The sequence below is a fragment of the Chelonoidis abingdonii genome, chromosome 6 (genome assembly GCF_003597395.2).
Source record: "Chelonoidis abingdonii isolate Lonesome George chromosome 6, CheloAbing_2.0, whole genome shotgun sequence".
Lineage (NCBI taxonomy): Eukaryota > Metazoa > Chordata > Testudines > Testudinidae > Chelonoidis > Chelonoidis abingdonii.
This window is the reverse complement of record NC_133774.1, coordinates 63,486,138-63,510,322: the sequence shown is the minus strand read 5'-3', so window position 1 is coordinate 63,510,322 and position 24,185 is coordinate 63,486,138. Positions and strand designations below refer to the sequence as shown.

The window sequence follows — 24,185 nt, the reverse complement described above, 5'->3', positions numbered from 1 at the left end:
CACTACAGGGGGTGCCCTGCCGACCCACCGAGTGTTGCTAGGGTAAAAGTCTTCCGACGAACGTGCACGCGGCGCGCACACACCTAACTGGAATGGATATGAGCAATCACTCGAAGAAGAACACTACTTGTGAAAATATGTTTATTGGATACTGCTGGAAGCCTGGACTTTATATTACTGTTAAAAATTTTCCTTGAGTTTTACCTGTTGAATACATGCTTGCTTGAACAAATCCTGAGATGGAACAAAAATCTAACCCCTAAAGAGCCCAATACTGATTGTGCACTTATGATTAATAGCAGTAACAGCCATATAAGCATTTAAAGGTTATTCTGTCCACCATAAGGTGAAAGAGTCACAATGATATCCCAGGCCCCAATCCAAACTTCACTGTGTAAGTCCTGTAAACTTGTTTTTTCGATCATCAACAGTTGGTACCTCTTATGAGGTTGCCACTCACTCATCTCTGCTTCCTTTCCACTATATTTCATCTTCACTCTGTTCTTATGTATTTTGTTTTTCCCCATATAAATCAGCACTGGACCAGGAGAGAGATTCTTGATGTGACAACAATGATGAACACTTGGACATTACAAAAGGGTTTTCCACTAGTAACTGTCACAGTAAAAGGAAAGACTGTCCATCTGCATCAAGAGCACTATATGAAGGGATCAGATTCTTCTCCATCAACCGGGTAATAATAGAAAATGAGCAAATGATACTTTCCGTCATACTCTAGGCAAACTGGAAAATCCACTAGTGACAATCTATTCTGCATAACAGTAACTGCTATTGCTGTTCTTAAAGGAACAAAAATTACAATTTAGCATTGCTTATTTGAAAACTGGTATAGTGTTAAGAAGCTATAACTGAGGTCCATTATAATAAATCCATAGAAATAAAAGTGTCTTATATTTGGGCTTTCTAGGGTAATCTTCTTGTAAGTTGAGATTGAGGTAGGATATTGTAGCAAGAGGAGGGCCACATTTTGTCTCAGCTATGAGAGTAATGAAGTCTGCGTAAGTCTCCCTACACCATGAATCTCATCTCCACATACTCCCAAGAAATGTTTCAGAGTCAGTCACATCTGAATCTTTGTCCCCAACATAACAGTGTAGCTCACTACTCAAACATAGGTCCAACCTTCTCTAGAGTAGCTATTGCCATTAAATATTCTGTCACTAAAATAATCATTTTTACTTTGCAATAGGTACTTGTGGCATGTTCCATTAACGTACATTACTAGTAAATCTGACACAGTACAAAGATTTTTGCTGACAACTAAAACAGGTAACTTCCTTTAAAGTGATCAGTCTATTTGAAGGATTAATTACAGTGCTTGCAAAGTTTAACCATTTTAACTCTACAGCTATTTGAGGGGGCGGGGGGATGAAACTGGCAGTCTGCATTTTATTTTTGTTATCACAGATCTAATTTCAATATTGCTTTTAAAAAAGAATGGTTCATGAGGACAAGAGAATGCCAGCTTTTGGCAGATGAGATGTAAAACAGCTGAATTAGATATAACCTGCTGGAAAAATTGGGTTTTGTAGTGAAAATGTTGACAGACTCCTATAACAATCTTACTGAGCTGTATCTCTTAACGTATTCAGAAACTATAGCATCTCTTCCTTTACTGAAAAAGAGACCAAGACCAGCATTAGCTATTGTATGAGGGTTATTTTTTGTCCAAATGTAATGTATGAAATGGCAAGTGCTGAGCTCTTCATCCATTACATGGTCGTCTTGTCAAATAGTGTTTTGAATCAATAAAGAGAGAATGGAGTTATAATTTATTTTGTTTGCAGATGTCCTCATCCTCCCAGAAGAGGTAGAATGGATAAAATTCAATCTGGGAATGAATGGTTATTACATTGTGCACTATGAAGATGATGGATGGGATGCTCTGATTAGCCTTTTAAAAGAAAACCATACAGCAATTAGCAGCAATGATAGAGCAAGTCTCATTAACAATGTATTCCAGCTTGTGAGGTAAGGCACACTGTATGAGTCTTAAAAAGACAAATGAGACAATTCATATTGTGTATCACTAAAGGAGAAAACATTGACTCTTGTATAATTTGTTATTAAATCCTTTAAACAGAGATGGGGTCAGATTCTGATCTTGTTTACAGTAATGCAAATCTGGAATGTCTCCATTGACTTCAGGGGAGTCATGTAACTGAGAACATACACTGACCCTGAGAACATAACCATTGTAATCAAAAAACTGTCTGTGATACTGTGTAAATCAGTGGCTCCCAGCAGCACTGATCTGCTGCCTTTTGAAAATTAGGATTAGAATAAGGTTTTCAATTAAACCTAAGATTTGGTGTCTTAAATCAGTCCCTTATGGGCAGTGGTTCACTTTTCACAACCCCATCACTTAAGTTCACTTTACAGTTTGGAGGGGCCTGTGTGCGACCACTACCTTAGATACTGAACCATTTCCTGTTGCAGGTCAAGTGTTTGGCATGACCATGCAAGGATTTCAAGAGCTTTTATAGGCTGAGTCTTTACCCTCTTTTGGAAGCTCCAAATATTTCTCTAAAATGTGATAACTAAGCTGCCTTTAATGACATGCTACTTTACCTCAATTCACACTTGACAGTAACCTCAACAAACTGTAGAAAGTCTGAGAACACAAACACCCCCCACACTTAGTGACCTGAAAGAGCTGTTCCAGGCAGCAGCAGAATTGTACAGAATTGTACCCATGCAAGGGGCTTTCTACTGATGCTAACCATGCACTAATATACAACAGTACATAGATACATGAACATGTATCTTTTTTTACCCCTTTTCACAGTTACATCATTTTCTAAAGAGGTTGCAAGCCTTTCCAGGCAGAGGATATGTCTCCAGCCCGTACCTATGAGCTCACCATAGCCCCACTTTTGAGCACATGAGGATGCTTTTATAGTCCTTCCCTTGTTTCGGATACATTTAGGCAACACCCAGAGTTGGGGCCTACTAAATTTCTCTCTCATAGAAGCTTATGAAAGGGGAGTTTTCACTGGGAATGCACTCCTGCAACACTAAAGTTCAGTAGCACTTCCAGGCTCACATCCTGTTCTGTAGCACAGCTAAACAGCTTCTCCCCGACACACACACCCCATGCTTGAATATGGGGAGGGAGAAGGTGGAATTGGATAAGCCATATCCCCTTTTCTCATTGCTGCTGATTATTGGGAAGAAAGTGGGTGTGTGGTGGAAAACACTCCTCCCATCTAGTTCATGCAGTACTGTCGTCCAGGGGACTGCAATCATACTACCACCATCACCACTGCAAAACAGACAAACAAACAAAAAACACAAACACCTGCCAACTCTCCCAGGTTTCCAGCTAGATCGGGGACTGATTTTAGTCCCTTCCATTATAACCCATTAATTCATGTTAATCTTCACCTCCTGCTATATCAGATACCAGAAGGTTTCATGTCTTATGTAGTTTGTCAGCCACATTTGTCTTTCAGGAGTTTGTTTCTAGGCTTTTCCATTTGTGTGGTGATAACTTCAGGATTCTAAAGGAATTAAGTAAAAGTTAGCTCATTTAATTTTATTTATAATGTTCTCTCTCTCCCTCTCTCTCTCTCTCTCTCAGTATTGGAAAACTATCAATTTCTAAAGCTCTTGATTTATCTTTGTATTTGAAACATGAATCCCAAATTATGCCTGTATTCCAAGGTATGAATGAGCTGATTCCTATGTACAAGCTCATGGAGAAAAGGGACATGGATGATGTAGAAAATCAGTTAAAGGTAAGACGGAAAGCATGTAAAACTGGCTACCACTAAAATAGTGACATACCTTGTAAGCACACCTTTAAAAATACAGTTATTGATAGCAAGCTGTAGAGTGGAGTGTTATTATTTTATTTTAAACCCAAATTTAAACTCTTTATTTTTCAGTCATATTTTTTCCTTTATAGCCTCTGGTTCTGTATTCATTTCCTGGCTGAAGGCAGGGATAGGTGGGGAAATTGCCATCATGGTGATATGTAGAACTGTGACCCAGCAGCAGTGTTCTACCAGAGGTTATGCTGGGAGCCCTATCAGTCCTCACTGCTTTCTCCCTCTCACAGGAGGAGGAAGGACTTATTTTTCCAGGGGCAATAAGGGAGAACAGAGGGAGCAGGCACTTGACAAGATGAAATGTCAACTGCAGATAGACAAAAAGGTGGGAAAGAGAAGATGAGCCTTTGACTGCCAGCCTGAGAATCCCTGGGGTGGGACTGCTGCCAGGAGTGAATTCCTTTCCCTGATGGCTAAATGTTTTTCTATTGTTCCAGTATCCTGGCAGTTCAGAAAAGCCTGCAGCTGCCAGAGATGTAGCAAGGTCCTGGCAGTTTTATCTCTTTTGGAGCAGCCATTGTTCAGTCCGCTTTTCTCTGTATGTGGTATGTAGCTGGTAGGCAAATACACAATCAGTCCAAGTGCAATGGTCCTCCTCGTGACCACAGGTATCCTACCAAGACTGCTGCCTCTGCTATGTATCTAAAGACTATTATAGCCCCAACACAGCAGTATCTGAGCCCTTCACAAACTTTAATGCCTCTATCCTCACAGCACCCCAGTAGGAAAGTGTTATCCCCATTTTACAGATGGGGAACTGAGACACAGGCAGAGTCTAGATCTGTAGAGTCCTATCCTTAACTACAAGACTGTTCTGTCTGTCGGGCTACTGTGCTCTGTTTGTTGTCAGATTAGTACTTCCAGACCCTGCTCTCAACTCAGCCAGGAAGGCAAGGCTGTGAAATAAGGAGATTGTAAAATAATCAAGAAATGTGTGTTTACAAAAAATGGGGGTGTTAAAAATCTTATTCTTTTCTCTAAGTATAGTTCTGGAGAAAATGAGATAGGTAGAGGGTTCAGAGCAATTCCTTGCAGAATGTTGAGATGCAATAGCTTGAACTATTGTTTGGTATTATAATTATACATTAAAAGGTGATGCTCTAGCAATGATGATTTATATTATTTAGGAAAGATGTGATTTCTTTCTAATTCACTTGTTCCAGAATTTGCCGAGTTAACTTTACTGAACCAAATTCACCCCTGGAATAGCACTGGCTGCACTGGAATTACACCAAGGATGGATTTGGCCCACTAATTTTACACAGAGCACGGAGTTGAATGCACTAGGTCCCATGGAGTGTAGGCCCCAGTCCTGTAATCAGATTCACATGGATGAATCTTTACATCCATGGAGATGCCCACTATATTTGGGCTGTTTTTGTATTGGGGGGCTGTCAGTCTGCATGTACAGAGAGGGGACAATTAAATGGTGGCTGCACAGGGGTCTGTCCACATCGGTCTGTTTGTAGGATCATGGTAATAGTTGGTAAAGTGGTTCAACACTGAAACTAGTGGTCATCCCATTATACGGTATTTAAAACTGATGCATTAAAATAACTGATGGTTGGTATGGCACAAAAACCTGATTTTCAGAAAAAGACGTGAGCAGCTAATAAGTTAATTTTTGCTAAATGTTCGTAAAATTTGTTAAATGAAAATATTTAAAATGTGACGGGTTTGAAGATTTATTGGAGGATTTAACCAAAGATGAGTGGTTTAGAAGTTGATTTAAATTACCAGTGCCAACAACAGCAGAAGTAATGCATTTGAAGAGGCAGTATTTATACTTAAGTGTGTTAAATATAATCTTTTTATTATTAAATTGTTTTAGGGGTACATAGTCAATCTGTTTAAAGACCTAATTGACAAACAGTCCTGGAATGATGAGGGCTCAGTGTCCGAGAGAATGCTTCGCAGTTCCCTACTCCTGTTTGCGTGTGCGCGCAAATACCAACCGTGTGTAGACAAAGCAGAAGAATATTTTATGAAATGGAAGGAATCCAATGGAACTTTACGGTCTGTTTTCATAGTAAAATCAGTAGAGGTGAAGGATGAATTAATGTTTTTCCTTTTGATTTAGTTTGGTGAATTGATCTAGTAATAAAGCAGCTGCCTATACTCCAGCCCTTTCAGAAACTTTCTCATCTCACAGTATCCCAGTTCCCTCTGGACTTGACAGCTATTGTGTACTCATTGATAGCTCATACACAACCTTGTATTTTGGAACTTGATTTACTAAAGGTGAAAGGAAAAATGGAAATTAAAGTTGTGCCCCTTTGTTGTGCTTTTTTATGATGGAGAAAGAAGGTCTGAAGGGTTTTATTTTATACTATTTACTTTCAGATCACTTGCTACTCAGTAACATTTTGGATACAGGCCATCTTTGTTAAAGATTCAGTTTCTCCACCCCCTAATTTAATGAGTCTGAGTTCACAGTAAACATCCTGAGATACCATTTAGCAAAACCAGAATTCCTGATATTTCCAATGTGAAAAACACCCAAGTAATGAAACAAGCCCAATTTTTTAAAAAAAACTTTTGCCAGTCATCTTTGGGGGAGAGCTTGTTGACCAGGACACCTCTTTAAAAAAGTGATATAGGATCTGTAACTCTTACAAAGGTAACAAGACTACTATTTAAACATCTCTGAATGACTAATATCTCTTAATAAAACTCTTCCTTGGCAAAACAGGATCTGCTCTGGAATGAGGCTTGAATCCAGGTCTTCTAAGTTCAAAGTAGCGTGTGCTGCCTACTGAGTCTCACTAACAGTAAATACCAGGATACTTTTAGACTGAAGGCAAACTCCTCCTCTGGCAACACTTAGGAATCCCTAATAGGGACAGACAGATCAAAATTAAAGGCCCAATTCACCCTTTTGTTACACCAGAATGATTCCTTGTGTAAAACTGGGGTAATGGGGTGGTGAATCAGAATGGAAGTATCAATCATAATGGAAATATGAAGCAGTGTAACTTGGTGTCCAATTTATTGCAGTTTGCCCAATGATGTTAAAACTGCAGTATATGCTGTTGGAGCCCAGACAATTGAAGGTTGGGACTTCCTTTTTAGTAAATACAGGCTGCCTTGGTTCAACACTGAGAGAAATGAGATTGAAGTTGCTCTCAGTATTAGCAGAAATAAAGACAAACTTCAGTGGTGAGTAATCTACTGTTTTATGAAGGCAGTGTTTGTATGGCAGTGGAGAGGGAGGAACCAAACTTGGCTGAAATGTCAACTACAGCAATGAGCACTTTTCTAGCATCTTCAATGTACGGTATTATAAAATGCCTTATAAAAGAAGGGGAAGTTGCAATTTAAAAGTTGACACCAGAGGCTGGTGCATACACACGTTTGCATTTTCAGCTGTCAATTGGAGAAAGGCAGAAACAAGTGACTATTTAGGCACTTGATTACCTTTTGCATGTAAAGTTACTGTAATTGCAGTGTGCCTATATATATATATATCTTACGCATGCAAGGGGGCTTGACTCTTAAAAACATTATCCCTCAGTGTTTTGAGAAAGCTCCAGCCACAGCTCCATGCCCTCTCTTGTTTTAGCATCATGGGAGGAAAGGAACATTTAGAAATGTTACTGATACCATTTCTGTCACTGATATGCATTGTGAAGCTGAGCAAGTCATTTAATTGTGCATTGATGCTACCAGGAGGCACTCGATTTTTTTTATGAATGCCTCAGCTTCCCTATCTGGAAAAAGGGGATGATACTTTTCTCTCTCTCAGGACAACTAAGGTTTATATTAATGTTGAGATCCTGGGATGAAAGGTGCTGTTAAAGTTCAAAGCATTATGTTGATTTTATTCTAGGTTTCCTGATATGGAGATAATCTTAATAACTTTCATGAACTTCATGGGACTAGGGTGATGCAAGTGGCTCAGAAGTCTTTTGCTAAAGCAAATTTTATCTTAAAAAAGTAAAATTGAAAGTAAGACAGTTATAGCGATTAGCCAAGGTGTTGAGAAGTGCAATTTTAACAATGTAACCCATCCGTCATCTCTGTCTAACAGTCTAGTTACCTTTTCCATTTCCATCCTCATTGGGGTTTTTTAGGATAATGGATCAAAGTTTGCTTGGTGATGTAGTAAAAACCCAGGATCTTCCATATATCATCGTGTTTGTTGCTAAAAACCCATCTGGCTATCATCTAGCATGGAAATTTTTGAAGGAAAACTGGAATAAACTCGTACAAAAGTAAGTTGCACAGATTGTTTTCCTCAGACCTTTATGCGAGCTATATTTGACACCTATGTCTCTGTTTTAAATTAAATCATCCATTTCATAAATCTTTGGTAATTGGTTTTTGGCTTTTTTGCTAGGTTTGAACTTGGCTCAGCTTCTTTAGCCCACATGGTAATCGGAGTGACAAATCAATATTCTACGAGGGAACGGCTTGCAGAGGTAAAGTGTCTTACTGTTAGATCTTGCATTCTGACTGAGGTTTCCAGCGCTGCCTAAGGGAGCTGGATGACTAACTTCCTTAGACTCCTTTGGAAACGTCAGAGTGTGTTTTATGTGCAGAAATGGTTTTATGAAGATGATAGGCATAACCTGGGATTAAGCCTCAGGATCATGTAAATATTGGAAGTTAGTAAACATTGAAGTAGTACTGTAGCTCCCCTGAAGCTATACAAATGCTATACAAGCTGTGGGTTTGAGGACCCTGAGCATAGCAGTATGTGCCAAGAGCAAGGGAAAGAAGGGCCGTGTGGTTAATACTGGGTGAGCATCAGGTGTCTGTTGCCTGCTCTGACAGAGAGTTCTTGTGTCTCCTTAATGCCTCTGGGCCTCAGATTTTCATTTGAAAAGTTGCAATAGGAAGGCTTGTCATTTCCGTACACTTCTGGCAAGTTTAGCCTGGCCAATTTTATTTATACACTCTGCTATGGTGCTCATCGTAGTATCTCAGTACCTCACAAGCATTAATATGTACAATATCTTCACAACATTCCTGTGAGGTTGGGAAGTTCTATTCCCACTTTTCAGATGAAAACCTGAGGCCTGGTGCAAAATGTGGGCACTGTTACTATATTGATTATATCGTTAGTTGTAATCTTCATTGAAAGCCTCCGCTTTAAATCTAAATGGAGCTTCCCCACTAAGCTGTACAGAATCCAAGGAACTTGCTGCAGAATTTAGGTCTTGCTTGCAGCAGCAGACACATGGCCTTCAATCTGATTTTACTGTAGGATCAAGCAGAGGTCATGTTTTCAAACAAACATGAATATATTCAATAAATGACAAAATGACTTCTTGTCCCCCAGTAACTCTGCAAAGCATGACTTCTCACATCTCAATAACAGGGAAAGTTTTATAGTGACCTCTGGTAGCATTTGCCTGTCATTAACACTAACTTGTACCACAAACTATCTTTCCCCTCCATGGTTGGGACTCTCTCTTAAAAACACTAGCTGGGAAGTAATTGTTGGCTGAGGAAGGTCTGACAAGAGGGCTCCCTCACTGCAATGGGGGTGTGATGTGGGGAATACCACGGCTGAGAGCTACCATGGGAGTTTCCATGGTGAGCCCTCAGCCTCCTGTTGACTTTGCTGTAGGTTGGGGTTAAAAAAGTTTCTAAAAATGATTCACTGTTCCCGCTGCTCTGAGCTGGTTTAACTGAGATATTAAAAAATGGTTGCTGTTGTTTTAGCTGCCTTGTCAGCACTAGGTGCCTCAGTGTGGCAGAGCTCTGGTTTTACCAATGGTGTGAAGTTTTTTAGAAAACTGCTGTCATGTAGACAGCCACAGCAGTTAAGAGACTTACCATAGGTCACACTGGAAACCTGGAGTTTTTTGCCATTATATTTGTGCACTAGTTACTAGACTTCACTGCCTCTTAATCATGCATCAACTGTTTATTCTAATTTTTTCTGATAGGTGAAAGAATTCTTCAATTCTGTGGATGAAAAAAGTTCACAGCTCCGCTGTGTCCAACAAGCTGTAGAAACTATTGAAGAAAATATACGATGGATGGACATAAACTTTGAAAAAATCAAAATATGGTTACAGAATAACATGTGAAGGATTTATTGCATCTGGCTTTGAATATTTGAATTTAAATTACAAAACAGTGAAAATTTCAAAAAATCTAAAGCTTTTTTGTTGTTTTGGGGTGAGGAGATTTACTTAAAGAGTTGATGATATGGGCCCCATTCTGTTCCTTTGTATGAGTTTGACTGTTGATTTCAATAGGAGCAAGATATGGCTCTATATGCACACCTTCTATCCAATAAGAAACCATCATCCACAACTGTTGAGCAATAAAAATTGCTCACCATGGCCTGTGTAAACTGGGGATTTTGAATTCTAAAATTGGAATACTTGAATTCTAAAAAATGGATTTACTACTCTATTTTGAGGAAAAACTAATTTGTGAAATTACAGAAAATGGATGAGTGCACAACTGAACTATAAATGGAACACTCCACATATGAGATGACATAGAAGTTTATATCCCCTTGCTAAACACTAGGTACAGCTAGCAATTTCTGCTCAGGGTAGCCCAGCACTGGAATGTTTATAGGTATGCTAGTTTAACATGGAGATGTATTGAAATTATGAAGGTGAGATGATGTCTTAGCACCTGCTTTTTATCTGTATTTTGTGAATCTGCAGTCAGTCCTTCAAAATAAAATAATAATTCCATGAGGAATTTAATCCTTTCCTGTATCAAGGTGTACAGCCAAATAGGGCATAATAAAAAATGCTCTCATGAAGCAATAGCCCTATAATTATACAAAGAGGAGGTATGGGAAAAATAAGTTTGCAATTATAATTAGGATTAATACACTTCAAAAGTAGAAGTGATAAGAAGTGCAGTTGAATAACTAACTTATTTTCCCCATACCTCCTCTTTTTATAATTATAGGGCTATTGCTTTATGAGAGCATTTTTTATTATGCCCTATTTGGCTGTGGAAAGTGAATTACTCGCTTACTTTTATATTAAGTGTTATACTCCTTTTTAATATAGAATTACATGAGAGTAATAATAGAATGTGATCTGAATCTGAAAGTTCAACAGGATCAAGATATTTAATATTTTAGATCAGTATAATAAGTAACTTTTTGATAGGGTCAGGGTGATTTCAGTATTTGCTGTTAATTAGCTCTTCCAACTAATGAAAGTGCACTTGTAAAAAATAAATGTCCTTTTCAGAAGATTAACCTGTTTAAAAAGTGATTACTAAATATTACTCGTTTTTATTATAATTGGGCCTATTACAAACCTAAGACAAAGAAGAAAGATGGTCATCTTACAGTAAAATGGAAAATGGAGAAACTGACTGTACACAAAATATTGTCAAATGCATAATCTTAAAGTGAAAACAGATTGGTTTTTCCTCAGATCTGTCAGTTGTAATAAGGTAGAATGGGAAATATCAGAAACCTCAGACAGAAGTGTGATTTCTAGGTTGCTGGCAATCCTTGGTCAGGGCTTTCTTATCCTATCTGTAAAACTTCCCTACTTCACTAAAGTGGTAATGCTTATTTAATTAATGTTTGTAAAGGGCTTTGTACTCTTCAGATGGAAGTGAAAGTGTTCGTGGAACACTGAAGGAAAGGCTGCTTTCTTGCTGATTATGATGTCCTTCAGTAACTGTTAAGAAATACCCTCACCACTGGTCACTGTTACTAAATTCATACTAAAGGGAATTCTGAATGTGCACCAGAGTAGAACAGACACCCACAGAATTATTGCAGCAAATATTTATAACATTGATTTTATAACCATGCCAAGAAATGTGTTTGACAAGCTGTTTAAAACACAAATCTGCATATGTCAACTGAATTTTGCATCTCTTGCAGTTTTGCATTTGTAAACATTTTAAACTGATGTTCTCTCTCTCCCTCCCTCTCCATGGCAAGGAGAGATGTGGTTTGAAATTCTGAACTAAAAATAAATAGAAAAAGATTGTTTTTGTTATTCTCAGAGTAATTGACCCCAAAAAGAAAATTAACAGGGATGCAAAGACTCTGACACCTTAGGGCATATTAACCATCACTCATTTAAAAAGTGTTAGTTCTGACTGTTGCATGTGACCAACATAAATTTAATCAATTTTATCTTTGAACATTAGAATGTACAATGCAGTCAAGATCCTCCAACACTCTGAGAAATGGTACACATGGCTAAAAGTCTGTATGGATTAGCTGCTGTGTACTATTTATTCGCTAGAACTAGCATGACCAATGTAACAGATGCTGAATTTTACTTTACAAGCTAATAAAACACACTTTAGGATCCATGCAGCTGGTCACCTTCTGGGAAACAAACAAAAGCAGTTGTGAAAAATCCATCTCAAAACACCATTTTACTAAATACTCAGGTTCTTAGTATTTAGAAAAATTTGAGTGAATCTTCAGTCTTCTAAATTTGTCAGAATGATTGTTAATCGTTTGAAAAAAAGTTAAAGCACCAAATTTTCAAAGCCTTAACTGAATCCCAGTTTTTGTCAGTGCAGTTTTGCATCTGCAGTTATTTGTACTCACAGTCTAGGTCCTTCTGGGCTGGATCCTGCAAGTTGATTTCAACAGCTGCACCTCTGCACTTGCCTGAAACCCCTTGACTTAAGTGGGGCTGAAGGTGGGCCCTGGGATGAGTCCAAGTGGATCCATTTGCAGGATCTAGTCCTTAATTTTTAAGTGATTTAAACTGTAGTCCCAAAAATAGTGCTCAGTGACTTAATTTGTTTCAGTATGGCCATGTTTTGTAGTCAGCTTAAAGAAAAACAGAAAAAAAAACTTAGCTAGATCTTTGGATTGGTTTTATACTCAAGAGTATTAATAAATTTGTTTTGACTACCTGATGACTGCATTTATTGAATTCATTTTTTGAAGTTCATTTATTAATTTTTTTTATAAAATACACTTTGTCTTCTGACGATGCTACAGGTAACCTATCACTGGAAACAAAGATTCAGACCCAATAATAGGAACGTAATAAGACATACTAAAGAGTTTATTTGAGGTGGTACTGCCACTCACTACAGTGTAGTATACATTTTACATGTTGTCAGCAAAAATTCTGATTGGCCTTCATATTACATCTTGATAACGGGCCATCTGAAAAACTAGCTACTTGGAGCCCTCTGCTCCTATCCTGTGAGAAGCAATTAATAAACAAGCTCATGGAAGCTGGAGGATGTACCACCGACAACAGCACCCAAGGACAACCTTGTGTTTAACTCTGGAGTGTTAGTACCCAGGGAGCAGCTGCTCTAGGTCACCTCTTTCCCAGGAAACCAAGCAGATCTAATTCATGGAAATATAGCACTTAAGTCTACTCTGCTTCTGTACCCACTTCTGTCTGCCAGAGGAAGTGGGGGGGCACTGTTGCAGAAGTGATAGACTTCTGCTGTTTTGGAATTCCCATGCATTTAGAATCCATATGCTGATACTCCTCCCCACTAAGATAATGGAGCATCAAAACGGGGTGGGGGCACATCTCAAAGATCCACACTTCCTGCACAGGTGACATTTCCATCTTTGAGTAGTGTCCCTAGGGATGCTCTACATCAGTAGTATCCTTCTAAGGAGCAGGAACCCTTAGTATCCTCTACTTCAGAGCAATAGTCCTGTAAGGAGACGGGGGTCCAGCACTAAAGACAGTACTGCAGAGCCAAGAGTGATATTGGACCTGATGGCATGCAGCAGGGCATAATTCTTTGAAAACAAAGGGACAGAAATCCAAGTAGCTGCTCTACATATCTCAGATGCTGCAACATTCTTCAGACATGCTGTAGTTGTTGCCTGGCATCTGGTTGAATATGCCCTGCGGGAGGGCTGAGCACCTGCAGACTCATAAGAGAGAGATTATAAAACCTGATACCCATTTTGAAAGCCTTTGAGCAGAGATAGGAGCCCCTTAGATGTATCTGCAAAGATATGAAGAGTCTAGGCGATCTCTTAATTGCTTGGTCCTATCCTGGTAGAAACCCAAGGCTCCTCTAACTTCCTGTTGAACTATGAGGTTTTGGAAAAAAAATACTGGTAGATTGGATTTTCATCTTAGTCAATGTAATCTTTGGTAGGAACCTAGGCTGTGGATGTAAAGAAAACTTAACAGTTGAAGATCATCATAAAGGGGCAGGATCTGCCATTAAGGCTCCTATTTCTCTGACCCTAAGGTCAGATGTGATGGCAACGAACAAGGCCATCTTCATAGATAATTTAAGTAGGAAGCAGGTCACCATTGGTTCTGTAGTAGGGTGACCACCCACTCCAGCCTGGAAGGGGTTGGAAAAGCCCTGCAGAGGGCAAGGTAAAACCCTGGCTCATTGGGGGAAGTGGCTGCAGCTGGGGCCACGCTCCAAACTGAGCAACAGGTCCTTATAAGAAGGCCCAGGGACGGCAGGAGCAAATAGTCTCTCTCTAGCTGTAGAGTGAGATGGGGTTGGCTGCAGGGAGCTGGACACAGGGTACCTAAGTGAAGCAGGGCTGGGGAAAGGCAGAGGAGCTCTAGCTTGGAAAGCCCTAGGCTGCAGCCTAGCTTTGGGCTAAAAGGTACTGGAGGTTGCAGGGGGCAGCCCAGGGGTAGGCCAAGGCAGCAGGTCCAAACTCAACCTTGCCAGTGATGAGTGGCAGTCTGCCCCAGGGCATGGAGGCTAGATAATAACTGGCAGTAGCCGTATACTGAGGCAAGGTGGGTAAAGAGGGTGGGGGTTTCTCTGGGGAGGGGAGACCCTAAGACTAAGGGGGTTACTGCCAGGGGGCAGCATCCCATATAAAAAGGCACCAGGTCCAGGGAGGGACAAGGGGGCCAGAGGACAGACAGATCACTGGCCTGCAGAGGGTGCTCCAGAGCTGGAACGAGCTAATTCCCTGAGAGACCAGCAGGAGGCGCTGCAGGGGCGAGTCCACTTGTCTACAGTTCCAGTGGAGTTTTTTGTGAGGTAGCCGAGAACCAAGTTGAGGTTCCAAGGCTGGGTGGGGTGTCTGATGTGGAGGAAGAGATTACCCAGATCCTTAATAAATCTGGACAATACTGTGTGAGCAAAAATGGAGAAAACCTCAATTGGGGGAAGAAAGGCTGAAATGGTGGGCAGGTGCACCTTGCCCAAACGGACAGATAACCCAGAGATCATCCATCCATCTAGGATGAGGGAAACGAGACCCAATTCAGGTCTGAGGTAGCGATGACCGCAGCAGTGGACAAATTTCTTCCATTGCTGCAGATAAGTAGCGAGGGTTGTTGCTTTTCTACTCTTTTAACACCTGCTGTTGTCTGGTCACCCTACTTCCTCCACCAGTTTAGGGAGTTCTTTACATGCAAGTGGACCATCACCTGCCTGTCCCTGGTTGGAGACTAGGTAGTTCTGATCCAACCCTGGAAGCAGCAGAAGTGTAGCCTTGCATGACTCACCACAGAGATGCAAGCTGCCATAGGGCCCGAGAGAGAGAGAGAGAGAGAGTGTGTCATACATACTTTGCAGAAACCTCTGAAGGAAAGAGAGCTGAGGACATATGCAGTGCTAATTGGAAAGAAAATTAGGGAGTATGTATCAAACAAAATATGTACATATGTAAATTGTGATTCTCCATGGCTTATAAATGAGGCAAATTGGCATAAATTTTCACATGGACAGTGAAAGGTACATACATCCCTAACCATAGGTCTTTTCTGCAGCATTTCTAGTTCCTGTGCCAAACCAGCTGTTCAAAACAAGTCAGCAAAAGGTTTTATTTTTGGCAAAATGGTCTATTTTCAGCAATGTAACAACGAAACATTGTTCACAAGGATGACTTTAAGTGAGAAGTTACTGTGTATTTTTTTGCTCAAATATGAGAATTCAAGAATAGTCCAGAAGGAAGATAGGCAATCCTTAATGTATGAAATAAAAACATTTACCAACCTGAAGATCGTGCATGTACAGACATGTTCCTTTCATCATCTTCAATGCAGCTTCCTCCTGAGAGGAACACTTCTCATGATGTTGTTTCATTTGGGCAACCAGGCCTTGCATTTCTTTGTTGCACTGTTTGCATTTTGCACGCATGCCTGTCTTACCCACAGGTAAAGAAACTTCATTAAAATATTCCCAATTGGGTCTCTTTTACGGCCTGCTGCCATTATAGGTTTTCCCTTCTAGCGAGAGAATGGTATGGTAGACCTCAAATCAATGAAGGCTACACTCAGAAAGACCTCAAGACTTCTGGATTATGCTGCTCAAACAGTTTCACTTTTGTTTCTGCTGCCTGTCCCTCCCTTCTCACATGTGTCTCCAGACTTCTTCTCCTTGTCCAGATCTATTCCGCCCCCAGCAATCTTCTGTTCATTGAACTTTTTGAAATTTTGCACTTTTAGAGACAGGTAATGGATTGACTCTGTACACAAATTTGCAGAGGGACAATAAGGTTGAGGTCTGTTATTTCTCACCTCTATATATTATTTTTAAATATTTATTTAAAAACATTTTTGCTGTTAACAAGCATGTTATCTCTGGAGACACAAATCCACAGTTTGAGAACTGTAAAACTAAGCATCTCTGATGATATCTTCTAGAGTGAGCACTGAGTCCCATTGGGTAGATAGAAAGATTAACCTGAATAATCTATACAGAAGCCCCTGGAACCTCATGAGATTGGGTCCCTAATCCATGAACTATTGGAACTCATTTACAACACTTTTCTTAACCATTACATGACTATATTGTCTCATACTACAGAATTAGAATTTATAATCCCTATTCCATGATGAGATATCTTTGAACTATAATGTATCTTAATTAAAACTATCTTTAGATAATGCTTTTTGAGGAAAAAGCATTTTATCAAAAAAATCTGATTTAATAAAAAAAGTTGTGTTTTTTTTTAAATCACTAATTTTTATTCACTCTGATGCTATTTACCTGATAGAAGTAGCCTGGTCTCTCTCTCTCATTTATTAATAAGGTAAAAATCAATCAGCTACTTACCATCAGGAGACAAAGCTCAAAACAAAACTATTAACAATGCATACATGCAATCTTTGTAAACTCCCCCTCAAAGAAATATTTTTATACCCAGATACCATGATGATGGGTAGTATACAAGAAACTAAAGAGAGAATGAACCTTCAGTCTCCTAAGAACATCAGGGTGTTTCTGTTAAGCAATGGGAAAAGTTAGCAGATTTTCAGCACAATCTCAACTGGGTCCTCATTTTCGTGGGTGCAGTTTTGTGTGTGAAAGTATTTGTGTTCATAAATTTAAACATTTACATGACCTGAGTTGTGCCCACAAAAATGGAGTTCTGCAACTTAAAAGCTGGCCCTGACTCTCTTCTGGAGAGATTTAAAAGCAAAATGAGGGAAAAAAATTGTAGCTAGATCTCTGAATTGATTTTATGTTTATGGTGTTAATATATTTGATTTTCATGAAGATCTGATGACAGACATTTTACTGATTTTGCAACAAGCACTGCATTCAATTTTAATACCCCAAAGCCTACTTTTTAATGATTTCTAGTGGACACACTTCTGTTGTCTTTAGTGAGTCATTCAATAATACACAATTGGAAACAGGACGATAAAAACAATAGGACACACATAGTAATGCATTCTAAAAACTTTATTAGTGTGACACAGGCTCTCAATACAGACTGTCAGGTTGTCATCATTCTTATTTACCTCCATATTTGCTCTCTGGAAAATGGTTGTCTGGAAGACGAGATAGATAGGACCAGATTTTGAGACCCTGGCAAACATTTCATCTACCATTACCTCACACTGAGTAGTTCCTTGAAGTCAATGAGAGTATTTATAATGTTACTCATTGTGAGTAAGGACACCAGAATCTTGCACTTACAGCACTATGCTTCCCTCTCCTGTGAGGCACAAAGAAGAGAAACCCACAGAAACTGAGGAAAGTAGCACATCTATAACAGCTCACAGAATATCCTCATCTTCAGCATTGCAACATGGTTGCCAGGGAATGGCTGCTCTCTGCCAGCTGTTTCCCTGGGGACCGTGTGAATATAGTTCATGGAAGTTAATGCCATTCCTTATAAGCATTAACTTCTGCTCTGTTCCTGCACCCATTTTGGCAGTCTCAATAGAGGGTGGAGAGGGAAAGAGTTGGTATTACTGCCAAAGTGCCACCCTTTCTCTTGACTTGGAGCTCCCATTCATTTGACTCTTGCCAAGTTTCAGGGGCCCCCTTTCCCTCTCTTGCAGTATATAGCCAGGAATGCAGGTGACTCGCATTAGCATCTGTAGTCAGGAAACTCCTGGCACAAAGAGGGTAAGAGTACAGTTGTGGTGACATAATTTGAGAGAGGGGAGACTCCTTTTTTACACTGTAACAAAGGCACTGTCCAGACTTTTGACATTTTATTATTAGGAGTCCATGATGAGATGATACATCTATTAATTTGCTATCCTGTAAATATCTGTGATTGACCTATGATTTCTCACCAATAATTCACCCAAATACCTTATACAGCCAGCCTAGAAAGGCCAAGGTTAATCAAAACTCATTACATTCCTAGAACGCTTAATGCATTCTTTGCAATGTTAAAAATGTTAGCTCATACCTAGAGAACTCTACTTGACATTTACAGGCACTACGTGAAGATTATGTGCAAAAGTTTGCAGGCTGTTTTTGGAATTGCTATTAACTTCTTATGAAATAGACTTCTTACAAATATAAAGCATCCCTTTCCCTCTCAGAACTGAAGAAATTACAAAAAAAAGTTTCAAAATGTATCAATACAATAACATGAATGGTTAGGAAAAAAACCCACCCCAATTCATTCCTGGAAAAATGATATGAAAAACCTCCAGCAAACACCACTGTACAGAAACCACCCAGAATAACCTCATGCTCTTGCATTAGCTTTTGTTCTTTGGGAATAACTGTCCACCAGCAGAATGAAGACTTTTTACACTATGTGCCGATCACCTGGAAGAAAAAAAAAGGTTCCAGAGAAGAAATTCAGTGAAATGTCTGTCATGTAAAAGGAAATTCAACTTGAAAAACATAAGCTACTTTATCTGAGGAGAATAATACACAACACAGAGAGAGAATCCCAGGAAGAAATAATATCAGAAGTGATTTAGGCATTATCATTTGTAGTGTACTAATGCAAAAAGAAACAAAGGTGCCATTGGGCCGCACATACAGAGAAGATATAAATCTTGTCTATCAGTGAAATCCTGGCTCCACTGAAGATAATAATCTCCCTCACGTTGGATTTCACCTTGTGTCTATATATAGAAAATTGTGTTTACTTCTGGGGACACAAATGACACATAGATCAACACATTAGAGGGGACTCAGAGAGCAACAAACATGATTAAAGGCTCTGAGGACAGTATTATAAGGAAAGATTAAAAGGTCTAAATATACACCCTATAACTAGGGCCTAGCAAATTCACAGCCTTGAAAAAAATGCCAAGGACCATGAAAGCACATCTCCCTTATGATATCTAGCTATTGGAAGGGAATGGCAGGGGCAGGGCTGAGGGCACTCCAGCCGGGGGGGCTCCTACCAGGCTCCAGCTGCTAATTCTGGATGGTCTGGGGAGGGATAGGACTTCCTCTTCCCCTGCATGGCTGCTCTCAGTGGGAGATCAGACGCATCTCCAGGTACCTCCACCAGCTGCAGGAAGCTATCAGTGAGGGTGGCAATCCCACAACCCCCTGCAACAACTCTGCAACTCCTCACCCATGACCTCCTTTTGGGTCAGGTTCCCATGGTTCACCACCATGAAATTTCAGATGTAAACATCTGAAAACAACTAATTAAAAAACCCTCTGGCCATGAAACTGACCAAAATGGATCGTGAATTTGAAAGTCATTAATTAGTTATATGTTAGGCCTAAGAGTCAATATAATTGCCTGTGCATATTTTAAGGATGTAAATAACAAGATCAAGTATCATTGTACAAGATATCTAGGAATAGAGAGATAAGAGGAAGTTACTTATCTTATAGTAACCGGAAGTTCTTCAAGATGTGATCACTATCTGTATTCCATTGTAGGTAGGTATGCACTCCACAGCCAGAGAATTTTGAAAGCACTGTCTGTTGGCCCGCACACACACCCTTACTCACCTTATGCCTTTGACCATGGAGATAAAGGGGAGCAGACGGATTGCCTCTCCAGTTCCTTTTCCACTGTGAACAAATAGGTGATCTGAAGCAGATGGCAAGAAGGGCAGGTAGTGGAATACAGATGGGCAATACACGTATCAAAGCACCTCCAGTTACTATAAGGTAAGTGTCCCTCTCTTCTTCGGCAAGTGCCGGTCCCTCTGTGTATTCCGCTGTGGGTGATTGACAAGCTGTACTCAAGTAGGAGAAGAGTGCAAAGATGCAGATGACAGAGCTGAACGCAGGACTGCCATTCCAAAGGATGCATCAGAGGAGGAGTCAAAAGCACGTGTTGTCATAAACAGATAGCTAAGGGTTAATGTTTCTTTTACCTGTAAAGGGTTAACGAAGGGAACCAAACACCTGACCAGAGGGCCAATCAGGAAACCGGATTTTTCAAAGCTCAGGGAGGGAATGTTTGGATGTGTGTCCCTTTGTGTGTGTGTCTTTTGTCTGTCTCTCAGCTATGAGAGGGATCTTTCTATCTTCAAGCTTCTAATCTTCTGTTTCCCAGTTGTAAGTACAGGTATAAGACAATATAGGTTTTATATTGTTTTTGTATTTACAGGTGTGTAGTTGCTGGAATGTTTAAATTGTATTTCTTTTTTGAATAAGGTTGTTTATTCATTTTTTCTTTTAAGCAATTGACCCTGTATTGTCAACCTGATACAGAGACTATGTTTATGTGTTTTTCTTTCTTTTTATATAAAGCTTTCTTTTTAAGACCTGTTTGAGTTTTCTCTGGGTAGGCTAAGGAACGAAGGGAAGGGAAATTCTCTTTGTGTTAGATTTACGGAGGGTGAATCTGTGCAGCCTCAGGGGAAGAAGGGGGGGGGGAAGGTGAATTGTCCTCTCTGTTTTGAAAGTCAAGGAGTTTAAGTACAGTATCGTCCAGGATAACCCAGGGAGGGGGAGCCGGGGATGAGGTAAAGAGGAGACAAGGGGAGGAGGTTGTTTTCCCTTTGGTGTGAGACTCAGGGCCTCTGAGTCTTGGGGTCCCCCAGAGAAGGTTTTGGGAGACCAGAGGGAGCAAAGCCCTGGAATCCTTGGCTGGTGGCAGCGATATCAGATCTAAGCTAGTAATTAAGCTTAGAGGGTTCATGCTAGCTTCTCAATTTATGAACGCTAAGGTTCAAATCTGAGTAGGAAGCTACGACACGTGTGGATGGATGAGAGGGAGTGACCCAATGGAGCAGGAGACACTGGACCTCGGAAAGCAAAGATGTCCTCAGGAGGAGTGTAGGTCTCAGCTCTTTCCAGTGCATGAGGGGTCCTGTCTGCCTAAACTAGAGGAGTCACAGCAGAGACAGTCTGTGCCATAGCGATGGTAGACAAAGTCTGTACCGCAGATAACTGATGATCTTGGGGACTGGTCTTCATTGGTGCCAACAGAGCCTAGGGTTTGTGCTTGAGTGATTCAGGAGGCACCACTGCTGCCTTGTTACGATTCAGTGCTGACAGAGCCCTAGACTTTTGGTCGGTCTTGTCATACCCTTATGAATTAGGACATACTAAGTTCTCTTGGGCTGAGCTCGGAGACTTGTTCAGTTTAGGCAGGGTTGAATCTGATTTCTTCAAAGTGCATTTGAAGGAGGATTTAGATTCATGCCTGTGAGAACATTTCTTGCTCTCTCGACAAGACCCCAACGAGGCACACGTGGGGGTTGACTCCCTCGCTCCTGAGTTGGATCTTGTGGCACAAGGCACACCCCTTGCCGAGTCAGGCAGATGTACAGGGTTGGGTGAGAGGGTTCCCTGGCCTGGGTCCGATTGCAGCCTCATGGCCTTTTTATTAGGTGCTTCCTGAAGTGAAGTTCCTGCCATTTCTGCGTATGATTGGGGAACTAATACCAGATAGCGGACCTTGGCAGCACGTTGTGGGCTTCCCCGAAGGGGTGCAAGCAGTGTTGGTGGTTGTCACTGACCGAGAAGGATCATGAGCAGGAAGCACAAATTTTGAAGCCCTGTGTCCTAGGCATAGTCCAGTACCTCAAATGAAGAACTAGGGGTGGGGCTTCTCATGACAGAGTGGCTAACTAGCTTTAGTGTCTTATGGTTATCAGATAAAACTATAAACACTTAAACTATTTACCGATAAATAGACGTAGATATGTTCACAGAAAAAGGAGAAAGCTGAAGCTTTGGACACTGGAGGTTCCAATCTGGACCCATGTGGTGCTGAGAAGGAACTGGAGAGGTGGTCATTCTGACCCCTCCCCCCACCTTTTATCTCCTCAGTCAGAGGCATGAGGTGAGCAAGTGTGCATGTGTAGACCAACGGACACTGCTTTCAAACTTCTCTGGCGGCACGGAGCACGTGCATGCCCATGGTGGAATACACTGAGGGACCAGCACTCGAAGACGACAGACTGTTTGTACAGAATATTAGGAATAACTTTTTGACAACTGAGGGTTATTGGTCTGTGAAATGGTCTCACAAAGGAAGCAGTGGCACCACTTGAGATATTTAAAATTAAAATTATCCAAAAGCTCTTGAAAATTACAGGAAGCAATTCTGTTCTGGTTTGGTGGGAGGTGAGAGGAGCCTTTGCTAGAGGAGATAGCAGGGCCTTTCTGACTAGGATTCTCTACAGTGAAGTCCTGCGTATTTGGTCTAAAAGTGAACTACAACTTGGTTCCAGTTGGCCTTGTGAAATGGTCTCATCTCATTAATGTAATTATGGTTCATTAATGTAGATTGTCTTTATGGAAACTAAAAGGATGGATTAAAGAGAAATCTTACCCAATACTGTAATATAAAACTTTAACTTGTTTTTTGGTTCTTGGGTTTTGAACTGAAGGACTGCTCCTTTGCCTAAAAAGTAAAAGTAAAACAAAGCATGGATGAGCTATAATTTACTGTTTCAGATTAGAAATCAAAATAACATAACAATTATAGATTAGAAGTGATAATGACAGTATCAAAATGATCTGCATCTGTGAGCCACGCTCATCAGCAGTAACAGAGAGGGGAAAAAAGGCCATCATTCAGCCAAGTGTATTTGTAACTTCACATGGGTCCATTTCTCCTTATTTTTCCCTATCCCATATTTTATTTTGGCAGGTGTGGCTGATCTCCTCCCGCCCTAGTATCTTCACATCTACTGGGCCATAGCTATAGGCTATAGCTATCGGCAGCCGGACAACTTTTAACGTTATAAAATTCCCTGCTGCAACGCTTTTAAATTAAAATTTGCAAGTCAACTCAACTATAGTTAAACAAAAGACTTGGAAACCAAATTTCCTGGTAAAGAAAAATGCCATTAATCACTGAAAAAATATGATATACATGATGTTATAAGTCTGGCTCAAAGGAATAAATGGATGGATCAGATTATTAAATGGGCTAGGTCTTTTCCATGTCTAATTCCAGTTTCTATGATCCTTTATGGGTTGCTAAAAATCCAAGCAACATTTGGATCCTTTCTCCTGTTTTGCTCATATTAAGTATATAACCATCTATAGACATGCACTACATAAAAAATTAACATCTTCCCACTCCATCAAATTCATTCTGCATACGTATTTATATACAGGCATAGATTCTTTTATTTAATGATTACGTAAAACGTATGACAAAAGAGGAGAAGACGAGGGACGTGACATGGGAGAATAAGGTTACTGGAGGCAGCAGAGGAGAAAGGTTGCTCCAGAGAGAGGAGATGAAAGAAGGGGTGGAATCACAAGTCAGAGAAGTAGACAAAGAGAATGGGGTGAGGAGGGCAGTGATAGACAAGAACAGGGCTGTGGACAAGAAGTTCTGAAGGTGAGAATGTGGAGTCTGTGTGTCTTGAAGAACACAGGAATACACAGAGCCCACATCTACCTCGTATGCTGCATGGGATTTACCCTCTTTTGAAGCAGACACTTCTTTAAGCCAAAGCAGGTCCACAGCATCTCCTGAAATAGTTAAGTGCCACTCCCTTGCATACATACAAAAGTGGGTCAAACAGAACCTATTACTTGAACACTTTCCCCAAATTCTCATGTCAAAATAAAATGGTTCTAGATCCAAGCTGCCCATCTCCACACTCGTATTGTTCAACATTCCAGTCCTATCCATAGCAGGACTTGGTTCTACCGTTTTAGGATTTTCAGGTTTTCCATCATCCTTTGTGGCTGGTTTTGTGGTGGCAGCTTCCTTTCCACTTTTGTCCTCTAATCCTGACACCTGTCATCAGAAACAAATTCACTTTCAAACAAAGAGAAAGAAGAGTAACCATCTTCCAGAATCAA

General features: G+C 40.3%; 2 protein-coding genes across 11 annotated transcripts in view; one reads left to right on the top strand and one right to left on the bottom strand.

The window, feature by feature from the left end:
• The window catches only part of ERAP1 (endoplasmic reticulum aminopeptidase 1), a 38,869-nt gene extending 27,076 nt beyond the window's left edge, over nt 1-11,793 (top strand). Inside the window, 9 exon segments of the mRNA XM_075067120.1 lie at nt 537-694; nt 1,211-1,290; nt 1,809-1,992; nt 3,605-3,761; nt 5,686-5,870; nt 6,852-7,013; nt 7,928-8,068; nt 8,194-8,275; nt 9,752-11,793. Coding sequence (XP_074923221.1) covers nt 537-694; nt 1,211-1,290; nt 1,809-1,992; nt 3,605-3,761; nt 5,686-5,870; nt 6,852-7,013; nt 7,928-8,068; nt 8,194-8,275; nt 9,752-9,895 — 1,293 coding nt within the window. The 3' untranslated portion in view covers nt 9,896-11,793.
• A 5,615-nt stretch (nt 11,794-17,408) lies between these two features.
• Nucleotides 17,409-24,185, bottom strand: part of CAST (calpastatin) — a 107,109-nt gene continuing 100,332 nt past the window's right edge. For all 10 annotated transcript variants that reach the window (XM_032798680.2, XM_032798681.2, XM_032798684.2 and 7 more), the window contains 3 exons: nt 24,031-24,120; nt 22,693-22,764; nt 17,409-18,755 (listed from right to left, as the gene is read on the bottom strand). In XM_032798680.2, coding sequence (XP_032654571.1) covers nt 22,714-22,764; nt 24,031-24,120 — 141 coding nt within the window. In that variant the 3' untranslated portion in view covers nt 17,409-18,755; nt 22,693-22,713. The remainder of the gene's footprint in view (nt 18,756-22,692; nt 22,765-24,030; nt 24,121-24,185) is intronic.